Genomic DNA, 25,502 nt, shown 5'->3' on the forward strand with positions numbered 1-25,502 from the left:
GGGGGCATGGGAACAGGCATTGGTCTTTTGCCTTAATACTAGAACCCTCGGGAAGAAATACTTTCACAACGTTACCAAGTGCTTTTAATTGGAAAGGTATTTAAAAATGTGATTACAGCTGAATCACAGTAAAAAGCTAATACGGCTTTAAGATAATAACTCTACAGCAGCACTGCCTCTTGAGAACGGCACAGCACTAGGTGTCTGGAGAACTGGGTTCGCCCCCATACCTGTGGGGTCTGAAGCAAGCAGCAGTCTATATGAGTCACTATCACCAGTCTACAGAAGGAGGGGCCAGCCCAGGAGGTATCACTGGCTTATCAAGATCTAAAAATCTTAATTTTTTCTTATATTCTTCTAAAATGTTTTAAAGGAAATGAAAATGTAATTATTTAAATGACGAAAAACCCAGAAGAGCCTTCGTTTGATTAAACACATACTATCAAGTTTCCTTAATTTTCTTCAGAAATAACTGAAACACGAAACTCTATTACCAGGAGACTTAATGAAGAGGTAAGTATCACTGCATACGAAACCCTTAGAATAAGTTTTATGAGAACGTACCTTCAAAATGTGAAAGCCAACAATGCATTTTTGTTTGATCAACACCTGATGAATCATGGAAAGTCCATTACAGTTTTCTAACTCATGTATTCTCTGTTGGTTGTATTTAATTAATGAGAGTATAACTCTCAATGCTAACGCTTGAGTTTCTTCACAGCTACTGAGTTCCACAACCTAAAAAAAAAAAGTAGATAAATTTTTTCTAATTTTTTGAGATTAAAAATTTAACATGTGGGGTTATCTTCCATTATGTAATACCAACCTATCAGTTTTATTTGAAAGTTTATTTTTTATTGCTGACACTGTTTGTAATTACTTAAGAACTGTAAACAAATAAAACCAATAAGTTCCATGCTCTTATGTCTCAAATATGCTATAAATTAACTATAATAACATTGATATTTAGAAGTCAGTAGCATTTTATTGGTGATCTGAAGTGTCAGCAAAATGCCTCATATTTTTGATGCTTAGTCAACAAACAGGCTCTATGTTCTATGCTGTGGAAGATGAAATAGACTGCTCAGACTGTAAACAGGCAGACTACCTACCTCCAGTGGGGCCTGCTGATAGGTCAAAACATAAGACGTAAGAATAAAAACTAAGGATTGTGACTTGTACTTCAATTCCCCCAATGCTTTCTGGCAACTACTATATGTAAGAAACAAACATCCTATTATGATTTGAAAAGGCAAAGAAGAGTGAGACAATATGAATGCATGAGAGCACAAAAACTACTTCTAACTCCACCCTGCTCAGGATGTGAAGCCTATGTGAAGAAGATCACTGGGAGAGAGAGCAAAACCACAGGAAGCAGGGATAAACAGGTGTCTAAGGGTGGGACGCAGTCAGGAGAGAGATGAAGATTGGATTCACAGTACGTCTAGGAGGCTGCAGGCTGCCTATCTGGCTGCAACCTGGATGGAGGAGATTAAGCTCAAGAGGTAGGCTATACCTGTAAGGGTTTTAAGGAAACTGAATTTTACTTTTGTAGGGGAGGAATGATACTGAACAGAGTTTCTGTATGTAAAAACATAGTTTAAAATTCTTTTTGGCAAGATCCTATATGTATGTGAGATAAAAAATTAATCATTTTTCTTGGGATCATCACTGTGTAAGAGTAATCAAAATAAAATGATGCCCCAACCTCTAATGCTGAAGAAGCTGAAGTTCAAAGGTTCTATGAAGACCTACAAGACCTTCTAGAACAAACACTAAAACAAGACATCATTTTCATCATAGGGGACTGGAATGCAAAAGTAGGAAGTCAAGAGATACCCAGAGTAATGGGCAAGTTTGGTTTTGGAGTACAGCACAAAGGCAGCAGAAAGGCTAACAGAGTTTCAACAAGAGAATGCACCAGTCTTAGCAAAACACCCTCTTCGAACAACACAAGAGACGACTCTCAGTTCAGTTCAGTTCAGTCGCTCAGTCGTGTCTGACTCTTTGCGATCCCATGAATTGCAGCACGCCAGGCCTCCCTGACATGAACATCACCACATGGTCAATACCAAAATTGGATTGATTATATTCTTTGCAGTCAAAGATGGAGAAGCTCTATACAGTGAGCAAAATCAAGACCGGGAGCTGACTGTGGCTCAGATCATGAACTCCCTATTGCAAAACTCAGACCTAAATGAAAAAAGTAGGGAAAACCAGTAGATTATTCAGGTATGACCTAAATCAAATCCCTTCTGATTATACAGTGGAAGTGCCAAATAGATTTAAGGGAGTAGATCTGATGATAGACAGAGTGTCTGATGAACTATGGATGGAGGTTCGTAACATTGTACAGGGGGTGGTGAACAAAACCATCCCCAAGAAAAAGAAATGCAAAAAGGCAAAATGGTTGTCTGAGAAGGCCTTACAAATAGCTGAGAAAAGAAGAGAAGTGAAAGGCAAAAGAGAAAAGGAAAGACATATCCATCTGAATGTAGAGTTCCAAAGAAAAGCAAGGAGAGATAAGAAAGCCTTCCTAAGTGATCAATGCAAAGAAATATAGAAAAGCAACAGAACGAGAAAGACTAGAGATCTATTCAAGAAAATTAGATATACCAAGGGAACATTTCATGCAAAGATGGGCTCAATAAAAGACAGAAATGGTATGGACCTAGCAGAAGCAGAAGATATTAAGAAAAGGTGTCAAAAAAACACAGAAGAACTATACAAAAAAGATCTTAATGACTCAGATAACCACGATGGTGTGATCACTCATCTAGAGCCAGACATCCTGGAGTGTGAAGTCAAGTGGGTCTTAGGAAGCATCACTATGAACAAAGCTAGTGGAGGTGATGGAATTCCAGCTGTGTTATTTCAAATTCTAAAAGATGATGCTGTGAAAGTGTTGCACTCAATATGCCAGCAAATTTGGAAAACTTAGCAGTGGCCACAGGACTGGAAAAAGTCAGTTTTCATTTCAATCCCAAAGAAAGGCAATGCCAAAGAACATTCAAACTACCACACAATTGCACTCATCTCAAACACTAGCAAAGTAATGTTCAAAATTCTCCAAGCTAAGCTTCAACAGTATGTGAACCAAGAATTTCCAGATGTTCAAGCTGGATTTAGAGAAGGCAGAGAAACTAGAGATCAAATGGCCAACATCTGCTGGATCACAGAAAAGGCAAGAAAATTCCAGAAAAATATCCACTTCTGTTTTATTGACTACACTAAAGCCTTTCTGAGGATCACAAAAAACTGAAAAATTCTTCAAGAGATGACCACTTTACCTGCTTCCTGAGAAATCTGTGTGCAGATCAAGGAGCAACAGTTAGAAACTGACATGGAACAATGTTCCATTTCTCAGGAAGCAGGTAAAGTGGTTCAAAACTGGCAAAGGCATATGTCAAGGCTGTAAATTGTCACTCTGCTTATTTAACTTTAATATTTATTTTATATGCAGAGTACATCATGTGAAATGCCAGGCTGGATGAAGCACACGCTGGAATCAAGATTGTCAGGAGAAATAGAAATAACCTCAGATATGCAGATGACACCACTTTTATGGCAGAGAGCAAAGAGGAACTAAAGAAGCCTCTTGATGAAAGTGAAAGCGGAGAATGAAAAAGTTGGCTTAAAACTCAACATTCAAAAGATGAAGATCATGGTATCTGGTTCCATCACTTCATGGCAAATAGATGGGGAAACAATGGAAACAGTGACAGACTTAATTTTCTTGGGCTCCAAAATCACTGCAGATGGTGACTGCAGCCATGAAATTAAGACGCTTGCTCCTTGGAAGAAAAGTTATGATCAACCTAGATAGCATATTAAAAAGCAGACATTACTTTGCCAATAAAGGTCCATCTATTCAAAGCTATGGTTTTTCCGGTCGTCATGTATGGATGTGAGTTCGACCATAAAGAAAGCTGAGCACCAAAGAATTGATGCTTTTGTACTGTGGTACTGGAGAAGACTCTTGAGAGTCCCTTGGACTGCAAGGAGATCCAACCAGTCAATCCTAAAGGAAATCAGTCCTGAATATTCACTGGAAGGACTGATGCTGAAGTTCCAATACTTTGGCCACCTGATGCAAAGAACTGACTCATTGGAAAAGACTCTGATGCTGGGATAGATTGAAGGCAGGAGGAGAAGGGGACAATAGAGGATGAGATGGCTGGATGGCATCACTGACTTGATGGACATGAATTTGAGCAAACTCTGGGAGTTGGTGATGGACAGGGAAGTTTGGTGTGCTGCAGTCCATGAGGTTGCAGAGTCAGACACAACTGAGCAACTGAACCGAACCGACTAAATTTGATGAAAAAGGAAAAACCAAGTATACACATTTTGAAATTATACAAAGCTATAAAAGTAGATCACAAAATGTTGACGAGAAGTTAAATGAAAAGTTTTTATTTTAAAACACTAGTTTAATATCTATTCAACTAGATACTACATGCAAAAAAGCGTATTAAAAATGGAAAAAGAAAAAGAAAGAAAGCTTAGAGTATGGCAGGTCAAATGCTAACCAAGTATTTATTTTATAAGCACAGTAACAATAACAACTAACATTGATATGTCTCTTATTACAAAAGTAATCAAAGGTGCCCCCACTAAAGAAAAAAAAGAAAGGGAGACATATGACAATGGTGCAGAAGTTACACTTAAGCATAAAATTTGGAAGTGAAAAAGATCAGGGTTGCTTTAATTAAACAAGGATTTGGACCACAAGGAAGTAGAAATGATTCATACTGAAGCGAGACCATTTGTACCCTCTATTTGGATTTCAGCAGTCCTTGAAACAGTCATGTACACCACTGTCTACTCCACCTCAGGAAAGAGATTGTTCCAGTCCACAGATGGCTAAACACAACAGATAAATAAACTTAATTCTCTAAAACAGTATCCATGGTGTGAATCAAACTTTTTGACTTTCTCCTTCTCTTTCAAAAAATTTCAATCCCAAATGAGTTATTTTTGTACTTATTTGTTGACCTTTATTTTTCTCCAAGCATATGGAAGTTTCAAGGGAAAAACAAGTTTCACAAATCTTGTTCTAAGAAATACATTTCTTCTCTATTTTTATTATAGCATTTTTTTTCTCATTGACAATATTAAATCTTATACACTTAATAGTTAATGGTTCTAATTACATTTCTAGATAACAGAAGACTCTGACATCTTCATAAATTATTTAATTAATTTATTTATTTGGCTGGACCACGTGGCATGCAGGATTCTTAGTTCCCTGACCAGGGATCGAACCTGTGCCCTTGGCATTGGGAGTGGAAAATCAACCACAAGAACACCAAGGAAGTCCCAAATCTTCATAAATTAAAAAGAAATTTTAACAAAAAAATTATTGTGGTAGAAACTTTGATGACATTCTAAACAATGTGTGCTTTTTTAATCTTGAAAGTTTAATATAGTTGATACATAGCTTTACTGTTAATCAAAAAAGAATCCTAAAAGTTATCAATAATAAAGAAGTAGTTTCTCTTTAAATAAATTTACAATCAGTGATTCTTACCCTAGCAAAGAGAAAGACAAATATACCAGTTCCACCAATCTCATGCAGAATGCCTTGAAGGGTTTTACATTCAGTGGGCTGGAGATTCTTTAGATGATGAGGTTCTAATAAGATATTGTGAACTTCTTTTGAGCTGAAGGGTCTTTGAGAGAGTTGGGTTTTCATTTGACCTTTAAGTCTAATAACTGGCTCATAGATGGTGTACTGAGCAGGACAGTAAGTTGTATATACAACTGAAAGACTTTCCTGAAACACAAATATTTTCCTTCAATAACTAAACAGTTTAAAAAGTACATTATCAACTAGCAAATGGATTATTTCAAAGTGAAAAGACAAGCAAAAAATCTTTTTCTTTGTTTTAAAAAAGACAGTCACTGCACAAAACAAAGATAGACATGAGAAGCAAGACAGCTCTCCACAAAGAAAAAGACCCATTTCATTTAGGAGTGGTCAATACATGTAAACCATATGAAGGCTGAGAAAAATTCCAGCTTTGATCTTTTGAGAATAAACATGAAATTACACCTATCACCAGTAACAAATCCCTACCGTACTTATGTTCTATGAACTGTTCTATGCATTTATAAATAGTAACCAATTGTTACAACCCTATGAGATGGGACTCTGGGTCAATGTATTCAAATGTATTTTGGTATTGAATTTGCTCATGGGCTGCCTACTCATTTTAAATATGACTCTATAAACTAGAGCATTCTTTCCACTAGAATAAAACTCCAAACTATCAGCATACCTAACAAAGTGAGTATTTCTCCCAACCAAAGGGTAGTTTTGATTAGGTTCTAGCTCTCTGTCAAATATTCTATCAATTACTTTAAAAATTATGGTAAACTTTAAAAACAAAATGCACTCTGAGGTGCTCTCAATGGAGGCCGCTACAGAAGATCACGCTTGTGGAAAATGGTGTAGCAGCTGGGGGCTCTGGGCTTCCATCATTTTCAGCCCACCGTGATGCAAGTATAGTTTCATCAGACATCATCTAGCACCTTTGCAGACCAACCAAACTGATGACACAGTCTACTGTACATGATTATGCTGGGTAAAACAAAATCATAAATCTACAGTAGTTTTCATTAAAAATCTGGTAAAATGCCGATTATCTGAAACAAGTCCCATCTGATACCAACACCTTGCTAGGAGGGCACCATGTCTGTCTGACCTCTTACTGATGTCTCATAACCCCAAAATAGCAAGCTAAAAAAGTCAGGCTTAAAAAAATATGCTTTCAAAAAAGATTTTTCACATAAAACCTGTATAATTTTTACTTGTGATAATTTCTGTTGAATTTTATGAATTATAACCTCCATTCTTTTCAGGCAAAATAAAAGGTTAAGAATACGTATTTTTTTGTGAAAAAGGGATTAACCAAAAACTAGAGAGCTAAAATTATCTGAACAAACATCCATGGTACGAGCTCCTTGGTCTTCCTAAAGCAGAGATACTCAGTATGTGGGCCCCAACCAGCAGCAGCAGCATCACCTGGGAAGTTGTCAAAAATGCAAATTCTTGGGCCACACTTCAGATCTACTGAAGCAATCTATGTTTTGGCAAGTCCTCTGGGTGATTCTGGTTGGATACTACCCGTGCGTTATAGAATATTTACAATCTCTGGCCCCCATTCAATAACAGTGGACAGCCAAAATGCCCTTAACCTCCATTTCTGAATATTCCTTACGGAGAAAAAGATTGTGGGTCTAATACCAGATCTTTAGTTAAATTCTATATCTATTTTACCACAGATACTTAATACCACTCAAGACTTACATGTTTTAGACTATGAAGGATCAGTTTCCTAGTTGCTATAATGAAAAGTATCTATCACAATACTCCTAAACTGTGTATTAGTATAACAATATATTAGAATAATATATAAAATGCAATCAAGAGTCTCATATAAGCAGAATCAGCAATAATTTGAAAGCAAAATTCCTAGCTGCTGTTGTATTAAAGAATAAATATTCTAAAATCTGAATATGTATAATTAAAATTAATATAAATAAAAATTAGCACTTATTTATAAGTATGGAGAGGAAATATAATAAGCAATTTTCAAGGCTACCATGTATTATCTGTTATATCATAAATGTTTTTCTCGAATGATTAACCACAGGTATAACCTAAACTAATACTTAGTATAGAAATATGGTTCCAAGGAAAAGCAGATGAAAATTTGAAACCTGAAAACAAATTTTGAGGAAGTCAAAGTATTTTAATTAAAAAGAAAAACATTTGTAGGTAAAGAAAATGTTGAGAAACAGAAAAACTCTAAAAATCAAATCACAGCTAATTCACATTCAATAAACATACATAACAGTTTCTAAAAAGTTAAAACCTATAAAATGAAAACTTACAATTAAAAGACCAATGTCCACATCTTTGCTGGTCATAAAAAGTTCTCTGATTTGTTCACATTGCAAAATTTCTGTATTAATGTACTTGGAGTAGTCATTCACAGGCTTGCCATATTTACATGGCATTATGGACGTATGGTTGGGTCCACAAGCATACAGATAAAATGCCTCTTGCGAGCCAATCTTAGCCCCTGAATAGCAAAAAAAAAAAAAAAAAAAAAGTTCCTTATTTAAAATACTCCAGAATTTTTCATAAAAACAAGAAATCAGAGGGTTTTTGCTAGATTCTTTAGTTGTTCACTATATCTTTCAAAATTAATAAAGCCTCAATTTTCAAATTGGTGTAATGAGCAAGTAATCTATAGCAACTCTGGATGTAAGATGAATTAATATATATATATGTATATATATAAAGTTATCTGTAAAACTCTTGGTAAAATAAAGTAATATTTATATTTGCTCTTTAAGCTAAAAATAGGGGATTTTTTGGTTTTGTCCTTTTTTTTTTTTGCAAATGGAAATTTTATCTCAGTGAATTCCTTTTAAAAACAACATATGGATTGGTATCATTACTCCTTCATCCATCCATCTATTTATTCAATAAACACTGTCTAAATGCTATTATGTGGCAGGTTGAGTAATACATTTTTTAAAATCATGTATTTCTTCTTCACCTAAAATTTGGTATTTTTATATAATATACTAAAATTATAAGTAAGAGAGACAGCCAGTCTAACTTTACCTGCTATAATGCATTTTCTAGGATTATAAAGTGATTTAATATAAGCTTCTCTTTGGCAGTGGGGTGGGGGAGGATATGTGCCTTTGCATTAAATATATGTATCAATTATAAGAACCACTTAGATTATAAATATGTTAAAACAGTACATCTTGGAATCTTGGAAATACAGTACTTATTAAGTACAAGTAAAGGAACGGGGATAAATACTTTATCCAGGACAATTAACTTAGTTTAATACTTGTTAACTGAAGGAAAAACTTGAAAATGCTTTAAAGGGGAAAAACATACCATTGAAGAGGAGTAAATTTCCCAGGTCCCATTTTCCAGCCAATTGCAAAGATTCTTCTTGGGATGATAAACAATGGCCGATCATGCAAAATGTTTTATTGCTGTCAGATGACAAACTTGTTTTTCTTGGAAGCATAAAATCCAGAGTAACATCAGGCTTCCTACATTAAAAACAAAGTTAAATCAATTACTTCAGGGATTTTTATTTTTATTTATTTTTATTTTATTATTATTATTATTTTTTTTACAATATTGTATTGGTGTTGCCATACATCAACATGCATCCGCCATGGGTGTACACGTGTTCCCAATCCTGAACCCCCCTCCCACTTCCCTCCCCATACCATCCCTCTGGGTCATCCCAGTGCACCAGCCCCAAGTTTCTTGTATCCTGCATTGAACCTGGACTGGCGATTCATTTCTTATATGATATTATACATGTTTTAATGCCATTCTCCCAAATCATTCCCCCCTCCCTCTCCCAGAGTCCAAAAGACTGTTCTATACATCTGTGTCTCTGTTGGTGTCTCACATGCAGGGTTGTCGTTACCATCTTTCTAAATTCCATATATATGCATTAGTATACTGTATTGGTGGTTTTCTTTCTGGCTTACTTCACTCTGTATAATAGGCTCCAGTTTCATCCACCTCATTAGAACTGATTCAAATGTATTTTTTTTAATGGCTGAGTAATACTCCATTGTGTATATGTACCACAGCTTTTTTATCCATTCGTCTGCTGATGGCCATCTAGGTTGCTTCCATGTCCTGGCTATTATAAACAGTGCTGCGATGAACATTGGGGTACACATGTCTCTTTTAATTCTGGTTTCCTCAGTGTGTATGCCCAGCAGTGGGATTGCTGGATCATAAGGCAGTTCTATTTCCAGTTTTTTAAGGAATCTCCACACTGTTCTCCATAGTGGCTGTACTAGTTTGCATTCCTACCAACAGCGTAATAGGGTTCCCTTTTCTCCACACCCTCTCCAGCATTTATTGCTTGTAAACTTTTTGATCGCAGCCATTCTGACTGGCGTGAAATGAAGCAAATGAAGCAACTGACAAACAACTAATCTCAAAAATATACAAGCAACTCCTGCAGCTCAATTCCAGAAAAACAAACGACCCAATCAAAAAATGGGCCAAAGAACTAAATAGACATTTCTCCAAAGAAGACATACAGATGGCTAAGAAACACATGAAAAGATGCTCAACATCACTCATTATCAGAGAAATGCAAATCAAAACCACAATGAGGTACTTCAGGGATTTTTGAAGTGTGAATGTTTAATAACGCGAAATTCTTGAACAAGTTTCTTGGTTCAGTATTGGATAATTGGTAATGGGCGAGAGAGAAGGACTGATCCTCTTGTCTCTTGGTCCAAGGTGCTGGTGGTCCACAACCCCCCAAAGAAGAGGAAGGGGCAGAGACGCCTGGTGATCCGCACCAGGCCAAGGGAAGTATGACTGGACATTTGTTGCAAGTTTCCTTTGCCACTTGACTTCTACATATTCACCTTCCTGGTTTAAAATACAAATCTACCACCTCTCCCTGATTTTACCAGAAAGTCTCCCATCTCAGTACACAATTCCTAAAACCTCATGCCCTCTTCAAAAACTAATCAGGAAGAGTATCACTTCTTCAGGTTTTGTTCTGACAAGGCACTGAAATGCCAATGCTTTTTTTGCATTTTCTGTGTTTTCAGCACTAAATATTGCAGAGCTTTTGATTAATCTCTTGCTTTTCTTCATGGATAAAAGTTATAGGAACCCTCACAAAAGGCAAAGTAGGAAAAGGTAAACTAATGCTTTCTCCTAGAGACACACACGATGGGAGAACTTCATCTTCTTGTTTAAATTGCAGAGTGCCGAGCTCTTGCCTCATTCTAGAGTGTTTTAAACTCTCTTAAGACAATGAAGGTAGCTTGTAAAGACAAAGTTTGTGAATAAGACAAAGCACTTGCTGCTGCTGCTGCTGCTAAGTCGCTTCAGTCGTGTCCGACTCTGTGCGACCCCATAGACGGCAGCCCACCAGGCTCCCCCGTCCCTGGGATTCTCCAGGCAAGAACACTGGAGTGGGTTGCCATTTCCTTCTCCAATGCATGAAAGTGAAAAGAGAAAGTGAAATCGCTGTCATGTCCGACCCTCAGCGACCCGATGGACTGCAGCCCACCAGGCTCCTCTGCCCATGGGATTTTCCAGGCAAGAGTACTGGAGTGGGGTGCCATTGCCTTCTCCGAAGACAAAGCACTTAGAATAAGCTAATAATGAGAAATTCTATCTTGGTATATATTTATTTAAAAATTTTCCCTTAAGGCTTTCTATTCCATACTTAATATATACATTTAGCTATTTAAATAGGAATATTATTAACAAAGGAAAGATGTGATCTAACCTTTTTATTGAAGTTCAATTGACATACAACATTATAGTGAGACACCTATTCCTGTGCAGGCATCTCTCTCTTGAACCAACTAAATGGCTGTAACTGAAACAGTACTGCCACCTAGTGGCACTATGACTTAATTCAGTTCTTAAGGGTAAAGAAAACCTGTAAAATCAATACAAGATGAGTTCAACAAACACTAAAATAATTCACACTATCTACTATGTGCCATATATTCCTACCAGATTTGTGTTCTGTTCATCAAATAAAAATTAGCAGAAAATATTAACAATTTTTTTTCAGTGTCGTTACATCTTGAAATGTATTACTTGTAGAAATAACTTTATTAGTTCTGAGAGTGATAGAGTGCCAAATTTAAATCAAAGGAATAATATATTCCTTATATTCCTTGATCACTTGCTCAATGCTCTTTTACTAGATAAAATCATTAACTTATACCAAATGGTAAATTCAAAGTAATGTTCAAATAAGTGGGTGAGTAAAAATTGAGTGCTATGTTCATAATTTCAGAACTGGCCACAGAGAACATCTAGACACTCATTCTGAATATGTGTAATGATTAGTTTATGATTCCTATATCTGTCAGCCTGCCTGACTCACCAAAAGGCTGTAGGGTTAGTAAAGCATGTATGTGGATGGTCAGTCGTGTCCAACTTTTTGTGACCCCCATGGACTGTAGCCTGCCGGGCTCCTCTGTCCATGGGATTCTCCAAGCAGGAATACTGGTGTGGGTTGCCATTTCCTCCTCCAGGGGATCTTCCTCCTGCATCCCCTGCATTGGCAAGCAGATTCTTTACCACCGAGTCACCTGGGAAGCCCGTTAAAGAGAGCAGAGGGTTTTAAAGCAGGGCTCTATCCAGGCTCAGAGTCCAGGTTGAGTTTCAGCCACCCTCCTCACTGCAAGCAGCATTTTGGGTTTCCGCTGCCTCACATGGAAGGACAGAGGCATCTCTTACTTTGTTGTGCAGCTAGAAGGACTAAATGAAGTCATCTGTGCAAAGTGCTTACTACACTGCCTAGTAGGTGCTGAGAGTTCCAGAAATGAGAAGAGTGTCCATCAGACTCTCACAGTCCCATCCCCAATCCCAACCAATTCAAGGTTCTGGAAACATATACTGATGTGCCACAGCTGCCTTCAGGCTTAGGCAGTTGTGAAGACAGAACTTCTCAGAAAATATTTTCTTTGGATTATAGAAATTGAGATTCAATGACATATTTTCATGTACTTTTTAAAATGAATAAACTGTTTCCTTTGGCAGACACTGCGGACTGGCTACCCCAAAGCTGTTCACAAGCCTCTTCTCCCAGCCTTCCTGAGGCTGCAAGGCTGTAAGCAGTTGACTCCCGCAGCCTTCAGAGCAGAGCTGACAGGCACACAGGCTTCCCTTCTTTCTCATAGGCCCTTTCCTCTGCCTGGCTCGCTCTTCCTCCCTCTTGTTCACACAAAACTCCATCTCCTTCCTTCAGGTCTCAGCTTAAATAATCTCTTTCTAGATAGGTCTTCCCTGATGCCCTTCTCTTAAGCAGGAAACCAGGTATTTTCTGTCTCGGGACCCATTTGTTGTCTTCACAGTACCTATCATGATTTATACACACACGTTTAATTGTGTACCTTGCTGTCTGCTTCTTCACTGAACTATGAACCCCCAAAAGGCAGGGGACATGTCTGTCTTGTTTACCAAGCTCCCAGGCCTAATATTACATGTGCTCAGCACATAGCAATTCCTCAATAAATATTTGATGAACAAATGAACAAAAAAATCAATTAATTTGTGCTGAGGGTATATGTTATCTCTATGATCTAATCTACTCTGAGAGACTTTAGAGAGAATTGGACGATAATGCATATAAAGCACCTTGCAAAAGGTCTAGCAGCCTCATCCTGGATTCAAAGCTGCTGTCACGCAGCATCACCATGCCCGTTCATTTTTCTTTTTCATCATTCAACTTAGATATTCCTTCCAACCAGCTCGGTCCTTTCCTGTGTTATACTAGTTTTCAATTCTGTATTCCCTTTCATGCTATTTCATTCAATAAAATACTTTGCAACTCTTACAAATCCAAGATACCTTACAACTCTCTCTGAGTTAAACTTTACATTAAGATATTTCACAAGATATTTCTTATTAATTTGACTCACAGTTCTCCTGGTTTGTAAAAGTCAAATAGTACTATAACCAAACCTGGTATATTTCATGTGGTACATTTCTAGGTTTCTATCTTAATATACTGGTTTATATTTTTTTCTAGTCATTCTAATTTCTTTTGAAACTCTAGATTTAATTTTGGTATTAGCTTTATTAGCCACTTAAATAATGCCTTATGGATTTATCTTATATGGCCTTGCTGGACTAAATTCATAAATGTCTAAATGTTCAGATTTGTGCATGGTCCCCCAGATCCAAATATTAATCTTCAACAGTTTCTTCTAAGGCAAATTAATTTTGTATGTAAGTGATAAAAAAGAAAAATATCTCACTTGACAGATGCCTATTAAAATACAGTAAATTTCATCTACAGTCTTTTTGTAATTTGTATCAGAAGCTGTAACATAATAATTAAAATTATAACTGAGATTATTAAGTATTTACTAAAAGTGTTTCATACCTCTGTCCAGAGATCCATATGGAGATTTTCCCATGGATATTCTTTTTCCCTTGGGGCTGCTGTAAGTAGGTGAGTACTAAATGTTGCCATTTGCTTGGGAGGAAAATATTCTCCTGTGATTCAACCTGTGCTAGTAACACAACTTTTGTATCATCGTTTGAATCCATGCAGACACTGAACAAAAAGAGTAAAGGTATAGGCTGAAACATGAAATTTCTGGTATCAGTTTTTAACATGTATAGTTAAGTATAACTCTAGATATTTAAGTAAAATTTAAAAACCAGTTCTAGTATTAAACTAACTTGAAAAGTCAGGAGGTCTTTGTTTTATATCATAATCTGCTTGATTATTTTATTATACTATAACCTCAATTCATGAACTTAAAAACAGATTTGGCTCATTTGCTAGTATTAACAATTTGGGCAATAATCTTCAGGATTCAATTTGCAAAAAAAAAATTTATGATTACTATCTATATACCCATTGCCCTTTTAGTGCAATGTTTGCTTCATACAGAAATTAATACATATACATAAATATCTAAATGCTAGTATGTATCATTGGTCTAACCTACTCTGAGGGATTACTAAGAGAATTAAGATATAATTTACATAAACTACCTAGTAACCTTTATAACATTTACAGAATGCAGATCCCTAAGTAAAATATTTTACTTAAATTTTAATAAACATTATTGTAGTTCAGTTGCTTAGCGGTGCCTGACTGTTTGCGACCCCATGGACTGCAGCTTGCCAGGCTTCCCTGTCCTTTACCATCTCCCAGAGTTTGCTCAAACTCATGTCCATTGAGTCGGTGATGCCATCCAACCATCTTGTCCTCTGTTATCCCCTTCTCCTTCTGCCTTCAATCTTCCCCAGCATCAGGGTATTTTCCAACGAGTTGGCTCTTTGCAGCACGTGGCTGAAGTACTGGAGCATCAGTTTCAGCATCAGTCCTTCCGATGAATATTCAGGACTGATTTCCTTTAGGACTAACTCGTTTGATCTCCCTGCAGTTAAAGGGACTCTCGAGAGTCTTCTCCAACACCACAGTTCAAAAGCATCAATTCTTCAGCACTCAGCCACCTTCTTTATGATCCAACTTTTACATATTTATAAAAATAGTATCATACCATTCATATTCACTCAATACAAATAAAAGACTTGTATCTATACTAGTTAACAAAGGAGCCAAGAAAAAAGGACAAGACAGCAATGAGAACCTAAGTCTATGAGATAATGGCTATTAAATATATAATCTCCATGAAAAACAGCTGCCTGTTAACAACATCATAAGATCACTGCAATCAGATAGAATACATCCATATATAAGACTTAAGTAAGTATTTGGTCTAAGATACACTGAGAATTAACATAGTGAACTTAGAGTTTAATTACAGATTTTATATATTATTACAAAGATTATATTGTTTGAATCTACCTTCTTTTTTTTAAATAAGAGTTTTCTATTTTGTCACAATTATCTTTATAGCAGATTTCACATTAATGTCTTTTACATAAATTATTTAAATACCTAAGCTATTCATGGGGGGCAGAGTTGAGGATAATTATTACCGAAAGATAAAAGTGCCGGTGTGGGGATCAGCCCACACTTGGATGATCAGTGCTTTGGATCCCAATGAGATCATATGAACACAACCTTCTTCTATGAGCCTTTCACCAGGATTCACATATGCTGCACCTTCCAGTCTGTTGTTCTCTATGAAAAAAAGATGTTAGGATGATTAGTCAAGCATCTGACAAAAACTGAGTGGAAAAGTAATGTAAATTGAATTTTGCCACCTAAGAATTGACAGGTCTAAACAATGTACATGTGATATTACCGATGAGGTGCTATCTAATGTACATGGAGAGTTTTCTGTATTAGGTCATTTTGCTCTGCTCTTTAGATGTACAATTTATAAAAGAAAACTGTATTAACTACCCAACACATTAAATTATCTGCTAAGATTTCTTAAAAGTTCAACTTCCTAGGCTAACCCATAAAAATACCTAAGTATGCTATGCTAATAACTTGGAAATATGTCTGTGGAAAAGTAGACTCAGAGCTCCAACTGTAGATACCAGGTGACACTTCCCACCCTTCAGTCTTGACAGTGTCATTAAGGTTTTCTTCTCTATCTATAGGTCAGTGGAAGCCAAACCTCTGGCTCAGTCATTTCATTCATTCCACAGACCATAAGAATTAGCCCATTTTCCTACCACCATAAACTGCTTTTTAATGAACAAGTCCTTTCTACCTAGCAGTTTCATAGTCACAAAAGAGTGATTCAATAGGCTGTAGAAAGAACTGGAATGAAATTTATTCTCACTCTGGAGGTTGGCTGATGGGGTTACACATTTTGTGACAGGAACTAGGAGAGAGGCACTGAGGTAAGATACAGCGTAAGAAGGAGAGCTTGAACTACAAGAGAGAAAGGAGATGAAATGGAGGTGGAATGACAGGAGACAGGGAACAGCTAAGAGAAGGATGGTAAAGCGGCTACAGGGTTCTACGCCTTCCTTTTCAAGTATCAGGAGCCACCCTAACCCAGTAATGGGACCACGACAGAGGCATAAAATGGGGCTGGTGATCCCAGAGCAGTTGTGTATGTGGTGGTCCACCTGCCTCCCTCCTCATACTCCCCCTCCCACCCCACCCTAAGCAAAAGTACAGAAGAAAATAGTGTTTAAGGCTGTCCGACCACTCAGGCTTTGGTACGTCAGAACCTACCATCACTCAGGCATTCCATGAAGAACGTGTGGACAGTAAGTCAGAGTATCACTGTGTTCCTAGTGCTCAACTAAAACTGCCTTCTGAAAAGTCTTAGTACACAGATAATGCTGTTGTCATACCTGTTCCATCAAAACTACTGTCCAATAAAACCAGTGACTTGTTTCTTTTCCTTGTCTTCTTTCCTTTTTCTGTGGTACTCTCAGGTTCATGGATACACTCCACATTAAACCACAGGGAAATGCTGAAACCTTCTGACAGGTGTGGCTGTCCGAGCAAAGGCAAATGGACCGGGGCTATGTGCCAAGAGGAAAGCAGCTGCTGGGGAAAACTCTCACTGTCGCCCTCTTTCTTACTCTGTGACACTCTCGCTCTTCTCAACAGCCCCATGGCCTTACTGTTGAGGATCCCGGGGCACTTTTGTGATGAAACACCATTGCTTAAATTTGGAGTATGCAGTAAAGGGAAGGTTAGATACTGTGAAGGACTCATAGTAATGTCACTTTCAACAATTTTCAGAATACCCAGAAGAAGAATTTCCTAAAGGAAGAGAAAACCAAACAAAACTTTACAGCCATGTTACAAGGTACGTAATAATCTTGAAAATCAGGTTATAAACAAAAATACAAACATACACATATGTATATCAGCATTTATATTTAAATAACTTCCTACCTACTATATCATTAAAATTTTCATTTTTGTGTGTTACGATATTGGCTCAGACGGTAAAGTGTCTACCTACAATGCAGAAGACCCAGGTTCGATACCTGGGTTGGGAAGATCCTCTGGGGAAGGAAATGGCAACCCACTCCAGCACTCTTGCCTGGAAAATCCCATGGACGGTGTAGCATGGTAGGCTATAGTCCATTGGGTCGCAAAAAGTCAGACACAACTGAGCAACTTCACTTTCACTTTTCAAAATATGAAAGAGATTTCAGTCTTAAAACATATAATCTCTTGTGGTTAATTTGTTTTAGATTTAGAAGATTTTAAAAAGGTTCAAACCTAAAAAGTTCTGAGCTGGTTTTAAGTATTAGAAATTAAGTACAATGATTGTATCGGGAATCATGTCTACTGTCTACCAAAGAAAGGTGTTTATTTCCAAGTGCACTACAGTTACTTCTCTCAATTATTTTTAAATGAGGGATAGAACCAGAGACCTTGAAAATTCTTTAGGTTTCTGAATGGTATTTATGGCATGACTGACTTCGTAAAATTGAGTGCTCAGTTACTTTCCACCTTATTTTACATGCCTTTTCCCTAATCAAATAAAAAATTTTCATCTTTTTTAGATTTATTTATAATTACAAGTTTCTGGTTAAACTGAAACACAGAATGTACAAAAGAGATGAGAGGAAACAAGTATTTAATTAAAGGGAAAAGCAACGACTAAGGAGACTAGTAAAAAAAAATAGAAAAGATTAAGCCAGTACAATGTCCTACCCATTCATAAAATAACATCTAATGTCGATTACTATGATAAATGAACTCAGAAAAAATAGAACAGAAACATCCCATAAATATATAGTCAGTCCTCAATTGTCTGCACTAGTGGTTTTTGACCTCATGTTCCACAGAGCTCCTTCAGAATCTATAAGGCTCAAGTAGGGTGGTGAAACAGGCAGGGCTCAAGGAACATTCTCCAATCCTACTTCAAAGAAAGTAGCTCCAAGGCTTTCTGTTTTAATGCTTAAGCTTTGAGTCAAGATTTCATTATAAAAATGGGCTTCTCGGCAAAGAAGAGTCTAAAAATCACTAAGTTGCACCAACAGACAAGTGATAGAAGATAAATGAAGAGTGAATAATAATTTTCTAAAAAACATGATAACCTTCAAAATGGTTATCATTACTCATAATTATCTTTAGTAATTAAAATTATTCAGCATTTCTTAAGCACATAGACTTGGGGTGGAATCAGGTAAAGGGATTATGACCCCAATGATGTATCTAGCTTGCCAAAACAGAAGTGAAATAGTTAAAATTGTATAATAATAAAATTGAGAATTTTGTATGGCAAAACCACTACAATATTGTAAAGTAATTAGCCTCCGATTAAAATAAATAAATTTTTTTAAAAAACTCTGCAGGGAAAGACCCGATATTAACAGCAAAAAAAATTAAATTAAATTTAAAAAAAATTGAGAATTTCACACAATAACATGGAGTTGACTGTATAACAGTTACCACATCAAAAGAGGGAGCTTAGTGATTTCTAAAAAAAAAAAAATTCTATTAGGCATCAGTGAAAAAATGTCAAATTATAGCATATTTACTGTACAAGGAGATTTCTCCAGAAATATTCTCAAAAGAAGGGTTAGCTCTTCTGAACATGTTCTTGAACTCATCAAAGATACCAAAAGATCCACCAGTACTCTCTGGCATGCTAAATTAAAGAAAGAGAGAGGGGAAAAATTAAAGCCAATATACAATAATTAAAGGAACTGAAAAAACAATTTCACTGAAAGAGATTAAATATCAATACTATTGTCACATCTTAAATGGATTATAATTAATCTAATAATCCAAATATTTGCTGAAGAAATAGCAATATCACTAAATGAAAACCAACTAACCAGCTGACAAAAAAACAGTAAAACCACTTTTCTGAAAGAGTGGTTAGCTCAAAGTAAAATAAGGTTATTTAAAGAAGCATAAATTAATACAGTATTTCTTAAATAAGCTGACGCTGTTAGGTACTGTAAAAGAGTCTGCTACCTTCTCATGTTGAAAATGTTTAATTTATAACTATAACTTTCTAAAGAGAAAATTAGATGCTATAAACAAAAGTAGAAATATTAAAAATTATGAAAACATTTAAATATCACTAAAGATTAGTTTGCTGGGCATACACACGGAGGAAACCAGAAGGGAAAGAGACACGTGTACCCCAATGTTCATCGCAGCACTGTTTATAATAGCCAGGACATGGAAGCAACCTAGATGTCCATCAGCAGATGAATGGATAAGAAAGCTGTGGTACATATACACAATGGAGTATTACTCAGCCATTAAAAAGAATTCATTTGAATCAGTTCTAATGAGGTGGATGAAACTGGAGCCTATTATACAGAGTGAAGTAAGCCAGAAGGAAAAACACCATTACAGTATACTAACACATATATATAGAATTTAGAAAGATGATAACAGTAACCCTGTGTACGAGACAGCAAAAGAGACACTGATGTATGGAACAGTCTTATGGACTCTGTGGGAGAGGGAGAAGGTGAGAAGATTTGGGAGAATGGCATTGAAACATGTAAAATATCATGTATGAAACGAGATGCCAGTCCAGGTTCAATGCACAATACTGGATGCTTGGGGCTAGTGCACTGGGACGACCCAGAGGGATGGTATGGGGAGGGAGGAGGGAGGAGGGTTCAGGATGGGGAGCACATTTATACCTGTGATGGATTCATTTTGATATTTGGCAAAACTAGTACAATTATGTAAAGTTTAAAAATAAAATAAAATAAAATTAAAAAAAAGATTAGTTTGAACACTTTATTCTATCATGAGGCTTAGTATGAAATATAACTGGTAATGTACAAATTCATAGTACTTTTGAGAGTAAAATAATGAATAATATTTGTATATATTACATATGCTATATATATATTACATGTATAATACACAAATTCATAGAACATTTGAGAGTAAAATAATAAATAATATTTGTAGCATATATATTGCATATATATTAAAGTGATCAAAGTATATTTACATGCATTATCTCAGCTGATCCTAAACAAAAAGTCCTACAAAATAAATATTATCTCCCTTTTGGATATGACAAAATAATTCTGATACAAAACCTAAGAACAGAAGTCCTGTTTCAGCAACATGTTTTATAGAAGCCATGAACTGACACAGAAAGAAAATTGCAAGGAGACTAAGAAATAGCATGGACTTTATCCTGTAAGTAACATGAATCACATATTAAAAAGCAGAGACATTATTTTCCAACAAAGATCCATCTAGTCAAGGCTATGGTTTTTCCAGTGGTCATGTATGGATGTGACAGTTGGACTATAAAGAAAGCTGAGAGCCGAAGAATTGATGCTTTTGAACTGTGGTGTTGGAGAAGACTCTTGAGAGTCCCTTGGACTGCAAGGAGATCCAACCAGTCCATCCTAAAGATCAGTCCTGGGTGTTCATTGGAAGGACTGATGTTGAAGCTGAAACTCCAAATCTTTGGCCACCTAATGAGAAGAGCTGACTCACTGGAAAAGACCCTGATGCTGGGAAAGACTGAAGGCGAGAGGAGAAGGGGTTGCATCACCGACTCAATGGGGATGAGTTTGGGTAAATTCCAGGAGTTGGTGATGGACAGGGAGGCCTGGTGTACTGAGGTTCATGGGGTTGCAAAGAGTCAGACATGACTGAGCGACTGAACTGAACTGAACTGAACATGAATCAGTTACAGGTTTTAGAGTAAGAAAATAATATGACCAAAGTAAAGTGTATGTGTGTGGATTTTTTTTTTTCAGTTCAAAACTAATTGGTTCCAGTTCAAAATGGGGGACTAGAGACACAGACACACACACCCCTCTATCACCACAAAGTCACTGGACTAAAAGTACAGAATAACAAAAAGGAAGAAACCCATAATAGGAAAAAAGCAGGGGAGGCAGTGGGCACTAGAAGCACATCAAGTGAGAGATTTAAAAATATTTCCTGCAGATGGAAGGATAGAGAGGTAAAAGAGAAAGCTGCAGCCTAGGACTCTCTGAATTACAAAGGGACTCAGAGGAATGGAGAGCCAATCTGTGCAAAATCTGGGGAGAAAGTAACAACAGGGCTGCAAGCACAGGGATTAATAAAAGGTTTGTTTGTGAACATGTACCTCTCTCCCTTATTCTGAGTATTCAGCACAGATAATTCATCATTTACCATTAGGCCCCAAACTTGTTAACTGTTCTCTAAAGAAACTGAATGGATTCTGCCAACAAAAGGCAGGATGTATGCATTAGGGCTACCAACTATAACTGTAAAGTCTGCAGACTGGCCGAGTTGCCTAACCAAGGGGAAAAGCAGCAGCAGAAGAGTTGCTATGCAGAGTATACAGAGAGTAACTAGAGCATGCAGAGAATAACTAACACTCAACAACAACAAAAGAAACACCCTGATTTTTAAAAAGCATAAATGATTTGAATAGACATTTCTCTGAAGAAGATATACAAATGGCTAACAAGCACATGAAAAGATGATCAACATCACTTATCATTATGGAAATGCAAATAAAAACTACAGTGAGATACACAATGAAAAAAAATCAGACAAATTCCAGTAGGAAGACATCATGATCAGTCCTCCTTAAAACTCTCAAGGTCATTAAACAGGGAAAGTCTAAGAAACTGTCATAGCCAAGAGGGAACCTAAAGAGGTATGACAACAAAATGCAATGTGAATCCTGGATAAGATCTTTAAACAGAAGAAGAACATTAAGTACATATGAAGGCAATTTGAATAAACTATGAACTCTAGTTAATAATCTAACAATATAGGTACATTAACTATAGCAAATATACTAATGTTAACCTAGGTACTTTCTATACTAGGCTCAAACTCTCTGTAAAACTTTCTTTTGGAGTGACAGAAAAATTTTAAAATGGACAATTCTGAATATACTAAAAGACAGTAAACTGTATACTTCAAATGGGTGAAATATATAGTATGTTGATTATATCTCAAGTACATGAATTATACCTCAATAAAGCTGTTATTAAAAGATAATGGAATAGAATTTCTCAGAGCTAAGATACAAATAAGTCTTCAGATTAAAAAGGTCCATTAAGTGCCAGCACAATATATAAACATATAGCCATAATTAAGTAAATGGAGAAGAAGGGAAGGCTTTCCTCACAGTGTAATTCCAATTAAGAAATGAAGGAATCATGGAAATAGAAAATTCCTATTTGACAAATACCACCATATTAATTATTTCAGTCAAAAATTATCAATGGATACTAAAATGAGTAGGTTAAAGTAAGACAGAAAAAGGATATTTACATAGTCTCAAGCTATCTCCCCACAAGACACTAATTATAAAGAGAAAATAGTAACTTAACAATGGAAGCACCTTGCAAGATATTGTCTTAACCAAGTGATCAAAGGCAACATCATCACTGCTAAGATACAGATATCATGAACCCCTGGATATAATGCACTGAGGTATGCCTGCCCAAAATGCATAACTTGAATTTAACCATGAGAAAATATGTGACAAGCCCAAATTGACAGTTTATGCATGTCAGCCTTAATCCTCCAATTAAACTTTAGGTTTCTAGGGCTAAAATCTAGGGTTCTATCTAGTATATATAATATGACCATATTATATATTCATTATGAATTTCTAAAATGTCTGTGAAAGTACAAAGAAGAGAGTAGGCACTCAAGTAATACCTGACAGAGCAGCAATCCTTTAGACTGGGTTACAGTCTCGTAAGAAACAATAGCTAGAACCAGACATCAAACAATGGACTGGTTCAAAATTGGAAAAGGAATATGTCAAAGCTGTATTTTGTCACCCTGCTTATTTAACTTAAATGCAGAGTATATCATGTGAAATGCCGGGCTGGATGAACCACAAGCTGGAATCAAGTTTGCCCAAAGAAACAGCAATAACCTCAGACATGCAGATGACATCACCCTTATGGCAGAAAGCAAAGAGGAAGTAAAGAACCTCTTGATGAAAGTGAAAGAGGAGAGTGAAAAAGTTGGCTTAAAACTCAACATTCAAAAAACGAACATCATGGCATCCAGTCCTATCACTTCATGGGAAATAGATGGGGAAGAATAGAAACAGTGAGAGACTTTATTTTCTTGGGCTTCAAAATCACTGCAGATGGTGACTGTGGCCATGAAATTAAAGGATACTTGCTCCTTGGAAGAAAAGCTATGACAAACCTAGAGAGCATATTAAAAAGCAGAGACAGTACTTTGCCAACAAAGGTCTGTCTAGTCAAAGCTATGGTTATTCCAGTAGTCATGTATGGATGTGAGAGTTTGACCATGAAGAAAGCTAAGTGCCGAAGAATTGATGCTTTTGAACTGTGGTGTTGGAGAAGACTCTTGAGAGTCCCTTGGACTGCAAGGGGATCAAACCAGTCAATCCTAAAGGAAATCAATCCTTAATAGTCATTGGAAGGACTGAAGCTGAAGCTCCAATACTTTGGCCATCTGATGTGCAGAGCTGACTCATTGGAAAAAGACCCTGATGCTGGGAAAGACTGAAGGCAGGAGGAGAAGGGGACAATAGAGGACAAGACGGTTGGATAGCATCACCGACTCGATGGACATGAGTTTGAGCAAGCTCCGGGAGTCGGTGATGGACAGGGAACCTGGCGTGCTGCAATCCATGGGGTCACAAAGAGTTGGATATGACTGAGCGACTGAACTGAACTGAACAGTCTCGCAATGCCACTTCTAAATGCATGACCCTGAACAACTCATTTGATCACTTGGAATCTAGATTTTCCTCTCTAGAAATTCAAGATACTTATATTATGTCTACTGTATTGGTTTGAGAAACAGGAGAGATGATGCATATAAAGCTACTTCTGAAACCACACGGCACTATGCCAATGGAAGCTATTACTGTCAACTCTTCATTTCACATAACAAAATTATTTCAAAGCTATTGTTTAAAACCAAAGTTTCAACGCACCTTGAAAATCAGAATCAGTCTGTGTTAAAATACTCAAGAATCCTCCTAAAAGATTTTTCACAGTTCCCTGAAGATTAAAAAACAAAAAATTAAAAATTAAATTTCTTACCTCATGAAAGCATGAAGAAGTAATATCATAATAAATTACTTGATAGTATACTGTATATACGGTATATAGTATATACCGTGTATACTCCCGGAGTTCACTCAAACTCACGTCCATCGAGTCGGTGATGCCATCCAGCCATCTCATCCTCTGTCGTCCCCTTCTCCTCCTGCCCCCAGTCCCTCCCAGCATCAGGGTCAAAGATGGACTCGATGGACGTGAGTTTGAGTGAACTCTGGGAGTTGGTGATGGACAGGGAGGGCTGGCGTGCTGCAATTTATGGGGTCGCAAAGAGTCGGACATGACTGAACAACTGAATTGAACTGATACTGTATACATATCTAGATATTTTAAAATAAGTGGAGAGAATGCTATGTGTAGGGTTACACATAATTTTCATTTTGTTTTTCATACTGTTTTTTCTGATTTTTCAAAATAATGACCATATATCAAAATTAAATGCAATTTAAAAAATATTACTTGTTCTCAGAAATACACTAGGATTCTTATAGTTAGCCAATGACAACACTGATTTTTATCCTACTTTGGAAAACTATGGAAGCAGAAGATTTTTAGCCTATCACTTGTACTAAAAATATACCATAAAGTATTATAAAAGGTAAGTAATCATCTGAATTTTAGACAAGTTGGATTATATATAAATAAAGAGATGAGTAATTAGGGCATGTGTGTGATAAATACTGATCACATTTAATTAAATATATCTTTTACCTGTTGCATGAGTAGAAAAATATTCTTTTCTTTCTGTCTGATGATTTTCAAAAAACTCTCAAATACATGGGCAAGCACATCAAGTTTAGCTTTACCAGTAGAAAGCAAATTTAATTCCAACGTACAAATCTCAGGATAAATTATCTCCCCTTGAGAAAGGTTTTCAAGTAAGTCATTTGGACTGCTTGATGCAATGAAACTTTCTGCTTCAGGCTTTAAGTCTACCCCTAAAAGGAGAAAAAGAAAAGGTTATTTTTTATTCCCTTCCTAAGCACTGAAAAAAGTTTCACATCTCATTCACCACTTAGGAGATCTA

At 36.5% G+C, this 25,502-nt stretch overlaps 1 protein-coding gene across 5 annotated transcripts in view; it reads right to left on the reverse strand.

Annotated features, from left to right (window-relative positions):
• Positions 1-25,502, reverse strand: part of LYST (lysosomal trafficking regulator) — a 176,423-nt gene that overhangs the window by 92,295 nt on the left and 58,626 nt on the right. For all 5 annotated transcript variants that reach the window (XM_070782294.1, XM_070782293.1, XM_070782290.1 and 2 more), the window contains 10 exons: positions 25,187-25,413; positions 24,349-24,415; positions 18,956-19,065; positions 16,802-17,219; positions 15,521-15,665; positions 13,947-14,120; positions 8,933-9,093; positions 7,903-8,093; positions 5,534-5,779; positions 565-738 (listed from right to left, as the gene is read on the reverse strand). In XM_070782294.1, coding sequence (XP_070638395.1) covers positions 565-738; positions 5,534-5,779; positions 7,903-8,093; positions 8,933-9,093; positions 13,947-14,120; positions 15,521-15,665; positions 16,802-17,219; positions 18,956-19,065; positions 24,349-24,415; positions 25,187-25,413 — 1,913 coding nt within the window. The remainder of the gene's footprint in view (positions 1-564; positions 739-5,533; positions 5,780-7,902; positions 8,094-8,932; positions 9,094-13,946; positions 14,121-15,520; positions 15,666-16,801; positions 17,220-18,955; positions 19,066-24,348; positions 24,416-25,186; positions 25,414-25,502) is intronic.

This window comes from Bos indicus, chromosome 28, assembly GCF_029378745.1.
Source record: "Bos indicus isolate NIAB-ARS_2022 breed Sahiwal x Tharparkar chromosome 28, NIAB-ARS_B.indTharparkar_mat_pri_1.0, whole genome shotgun sequence".
NCBI lineage: Eukaryota > Metazoa > Chordata > Mammalia > Artiodactyla > Bovidae > Bos > Bos indicus.